General features: G+C 43.1%; 1 protein-coding gene across 1 annotated transcript; it reads left to right on the top strand.

The window, feature by feature from the left end:
* The first annotated feature begins 2,641 nt into the window (after nt 1-2,641).
* LOC108874374 (phosphoinositide-interacting protein-like) lies at nt 2,642-4,386 on the top strand. The gene is made up of 2 exons (XM_018662812.2): nt 2,642-2,918; nt 3,539-4,386. Exon 2 carries the CDS (start codon nt 3,555-3,557, stop codon nt 3,960-3,962), a length of 408 nt encoding a protein of 135 aa, XP_018518328.1. The 5' UTR covers nt 2,642-2,918; nt 3,539-3,554; the 3' UTR covers nt 3,963-4,386.
* The last annotated feature ends 271 nt before the right edge of the window (nt 4,387-4,657 follow it).

Below are 4,657 nucleotides of genomic sequence, written 5' to 3' on the forward strand. Positions count from 1 at the left end.
ATGAGACAAGGTTTTCCTTTATTTTCACTGCTGTTTATGATTGTTCTCAGAGAGATGTTCCAGGCTGTCTGGAATATGTTGTGCTGGTGTCAGGTTTGACTGAGGCCTTTAGTTTTCATGTGTAAGTGTGACATAATTTGGGACGTCCTGGTGAACTGGTAGAGGAAACCACTACATGCACAAAGCAGGAATCAGATGGAGGCATACTGAGCAGAGTGAAAGTATCAGTGGCTGGAGTTTTTCCTTTAAGGGACACTTTGTGAATATCACAGATCTCTCTGCAGTTTCCATGGGTGACAGAACCTTTATGCTACAGTTGTTTGCTTGCCCTCCCCCCCTGGGATTATTCAACAAAAAGCTGTAAATATGCAAAGCAGATTAATTAGTTTTCCAAGGTCATCTGTACAGAACAGGGCTGCATGTGTTAATAAATCAGCCGTGTGTTACCTGGAATGTGACTTGTCTTCAGACGAGTGAATATCAGCAGACGAGTCGCCGCGCAGGGTTTTTATTGATATTTGCTCAGGAGTTAACGAGGCTCTGTGCGAGGCTTCATTTGGCCAAAAAGTATTCCTGTTTAATCCATAGCCTTGAAAAACCGCAAGGGTTGGAGTTGTTAGAGCATCTTAGTTCTGGTGGCTTTAACCGGAGGATGCGCGCTGTACCTCAAAGTCCACAGTTCATTTGAATCCAGTCCTAAAACCCCTGGCAAACCAACAAACTCAGCGTGCTGACTCAAGATGAGGCTTATTAGCTCTAATCCCTGGCAACCCTCTGTTTGTATTATCAAACAGGATTAGACTGATACCTGTAGGAAGAGTTTACCAATATACAGGCTCAACTTTGAACTTTGAAACACTGACAAGTCACATAATCCACCTGTGATATGATACAGGATCGGAAAGTCTGGGAACATGCAACATTTTGAACCCTTGTCACTGAGGCCTGATGTGTTTCAGACTCTTCTGAGTGTTTAGTGGGTGATAATAGATGATGACCACTGATTAAATGAGGTGAGTCACCCTGCTTTACAAACTGCCAGCCAGTTAAATGAATTTCATTATTCTGTGTCTCAGTGGAGAGTTGTTGTGTCTGTGTCGGTCACATTTAGAGAATCAGCATGAAATATCAACACTGAGTATTAGTATTAGCCGTGCAATAACTTTCCCATCATCTGCAGATTCTTGTTTAGGATTCATTAGAGTTTTCTTTTGGTTGAAAAGTGGCAGTCACTGTTTCATTATGTTGTTTAACAGTCTGAAGCCAAAAAATATTCCATTTATTATCAGAAAAGTAGCAAATCCTCACAATTTCTGTCCAGTTTATTGTCCGATTGTTCCAGTTCTACTTCAATCAGTATCAGTCGAACCACACCTCACACTTACGGTCCAAAATCACACCCTGCATGTTACTAAAACACTTACATTGCTTTATATTATCTTACACTCGAAGTGCAAACCAAATATGTCTGATCTTGATCAAACACGTGGATAAATGAAGGGTCTGCAGCTGCTCATCATCTTTTAACAAGTTTACTCAGCAGTGTAAAATACTCTCAGATGAATATGATCAACAACCCACTTAAATGGACCATTAAAGAGAATTAGGCACATCATAATCGCAAGATACTGTAACACATTACATGGAATGGATAATTAATTTCTCACATGTGGCTGCAAAATAAAAGACTTTGATCCATAAGGAACGTCAGAGTGAACTGGAAATTAACCGATTAATTAACTAATCCTGCTATGAAATATTTCACTAAAACTTAATGATACAGCTAAACTGAACTCTTTCGTTTGCCCCAACACAGAGCTACATACCAGTACTGCCCTCTGCTGGACTGTGAGGCTCATTGCATGTATTGACTGGTTTCATCATATCAGTGTTCGGCCACAGGATGGTACAGTGGTGCATTCAAAACAGACGACAGCAGTAATCTAATGACATCAGGCTGGAGGTTTAGTGTTTACTCAGGAGCAGTGCTCAAGAGCCATTTTCCTGAGCTCTGGAGAGTGTAATCGTGTTAAAGAGCGAGATCGTGTTCAGATCAATGGGCCTCATACTGACACTTGTGTCTTTCCAAAAGAGCACAAAGACACAAATGTAATACCAGGGCTGTTTAGTGGAAGCAGGAGTGTCACGTTGCAGCAACGTCCCCTCCACCCCCTGCTCCTCTGAGGCCGAATGACGAGACGACAAATAAATCCTAAGTTTGACCAGAATCCTGTTTGACTTCCTGTATTTTCTGAGGGTTAATTATGCTACACAGATTTCATCGATCTCATGTTCAGCGAACAAAACTACAACTTGCAGATAATTGCTGCGGGGTACTTTGGGATCAATACTGTGCCAACATATCAGGCTGTATTGGAAAGTCTCTGTATGGGTGATTGCTTGCTACATCAATCCGGCTATAACAGAGAGCCATTTCCGAGCCGCTGCCCTGCCCTGCTCCTCTTTGTGTGGAAAGAGTACCACACAATTGAGGCAGATATTTTCCTCTCATTGTCCAGTCCTGGAACATTTTAGACATTTTAAAACTAAACGGGCAACTTTAGCTGTTTGAAGATCATTTTACAGCCCTGATGGAGGCATCATCCTGAGTTGGTTTGAGGGAGGGGGTCTATGGATATCCTCTGGGGACCATCAGGCAAGCTCCTCGCCCTGGATGCAACACCAGGACTGACTGCCTGCGATGGTAGATGATGGTAAGAAGGGGCTGGTGGTCACAGGATCCTCCTGAGGAGGTGGAGAGAGCAGAGGAGGGTGGGTAGGTGGTTGTTCACTGGGAATCTGTAGCAGTTGCATTTTTACTGGTTTCTCTGGTCGGACGGTGGGCGGCATTTTCTCTCTGGACGTTTTCTGATGGTTCAGAGATTTAAACACAAACGAAGCTGATCCAGATTTTAAAGGTAGGTCTTTGTCTGTTTGTTTACGTCAGTTTGCCTGGTGTGAACTGCCTCCCATCGGCAAACGAGTGGAAATGGCAGCAGTTTATGTTCGAGTTAGGTGATTCAAACAAGCAGCCATGACATTATTAGGCAGAAAAAATGCTATTCCATAATTCTAAGTTGGGAAAAGTCAACATTTTTAATGATAAATGATAATTTTTGTCATTTTCTGAGCATCTGTATAATCTAATTGCTCAACAAAGGCTTCCTGATAACAGTTTCCTCTAGTTTTACCTCTGCAAAAGAGCTTATGTTTTCACCTGCGTCTGTTTGTTTTTTGCTTATGTATCGGCAGGATTATGTAAAAAGTACTGAACCTGATTTGTGCCAAACATTGTGGAGGGATGGGGCATGAAGGGAGGAATCCATTTCATTTTAATGCAGATATGACAAATAAATCATCAGGCTTCTGCCTGTTTCCTTTTATTCTTCTTTTAGAAACTAGACAGACGTGTGTAGGGCTGTTTGGTCTTGATTAATATCTCGTTATTTGGAGAAAGTTAGAATTTGACTTTATTTACAGATGTGTCAGAGAAGTGTGACGTCCTCAGAGTGATTCTTATTCTGCGCTGCTGCTACAGATTCACCCAGGAGGCCATGCCAGGCAGCCCAGAGAACATCCCCCTGGGAGAGTGCACCCTCTCCCAGTCCAGGGACCAGCTGACGCCCCCGAGCCGCACGGAAAGCACCGTGTTCAGCCTCTCTCACAGCGAGTCCCTCTGGACCACCAAGGCCTCCCGCAGCAAATGTGAAGTCTTCTGGTTCCCCATCCACCTCATGTCCACCGGGGGCAGCTTCCTGGCGTGCGGCATCATCATCAGCGGCCTGTACTTCGCCGGCCACTGCAGGAAGGTCACCAACATCCTGGGACCGGCACTGCTGTCCATCGGGCTGATGGTTTTCGTGGTGGGCGTGGTCCTGATCCCCATCACTAAGGAGAACAGGAAGCAGTCGACCATGAAGAGACCCCTCAGCTACTACAGGCCTCCTGTGTTCAACCTGTGATGACACTGGACGTCGCAAAAAAAAAAAAAAAAAAAAAAAAAAAAAAACACTTCCTGTCTGGAAGAAATTCTGAATGAAACACTTGAAATGTACCTTTTCCAGCATGGAAGCCTCTGTGGAAACAAATTATGACATTTATATTTACTGCTCTGATTTACAAGGACTGACAAAACTAAGCTCTTATCTCAGTCTCAAGCGTGCATGACAACATTTGCATTAATAACCACAGCTGTCGGAAAAGAAGGTGAGAGCGCGAAGGACAACAATGTGCTGTGTAAAACGCAATTATTCACACACAATTTAGCGATGAGGATATTAGAGAACAAACTGTCCTGATGAATATTTATGAGAGAAAAGTGGACAAGAGGGATTTCCTAATGCTGTGTGGTACAGTATATGCCAATTCATGAATAATTAAAGGCTGTGAGAGCTTATAATCGTCAGTTCCCAGTTTACTGTGTCGAGTTGCATCCACTGAAGTCCTTGACGTGGGACAGAATCACTTTGAATCTGAATGCTCAAATCTATGTAAAAGAGAATTTGACTGCTGTGACCTGAAAGTAGATTTTCATGGGATTTAAATGAGGCTGCAGATTGTAGTAACCCCCTCAGACTCGGCTTCTGTCGTAATGGACATTAAATATTTATTGTTGAAAATACATTGTTATAAAATCAGACTTTACCCTGTCAGACTG

The sequence above is a fragment of the Lates calcarifer genome, linkage group LG11 (genome assembly GCF_001640805.2).
Source record: "Lates calcarifer isolate ASB-BC8 linkage group LG11, TLL_Latcal_v3, whole genome shotgun sequence".
Classification (NCBI taxonomy): domain Eukaryota; kingdom Metazoa; phylum Chordata; class Actinopteri; family Centropomidae; genus Lates; species Lates calcarifer.

Excerpts from the sequence above, each read along its gene's own strand:
- LOC108874374 (XM_018662812.2), top strand. The coding sequence starts at position 3,555 with ATGCCAGGCAGCCCAGAGAACATCCCCCTGGGAGAGTGCACCCTCTCC.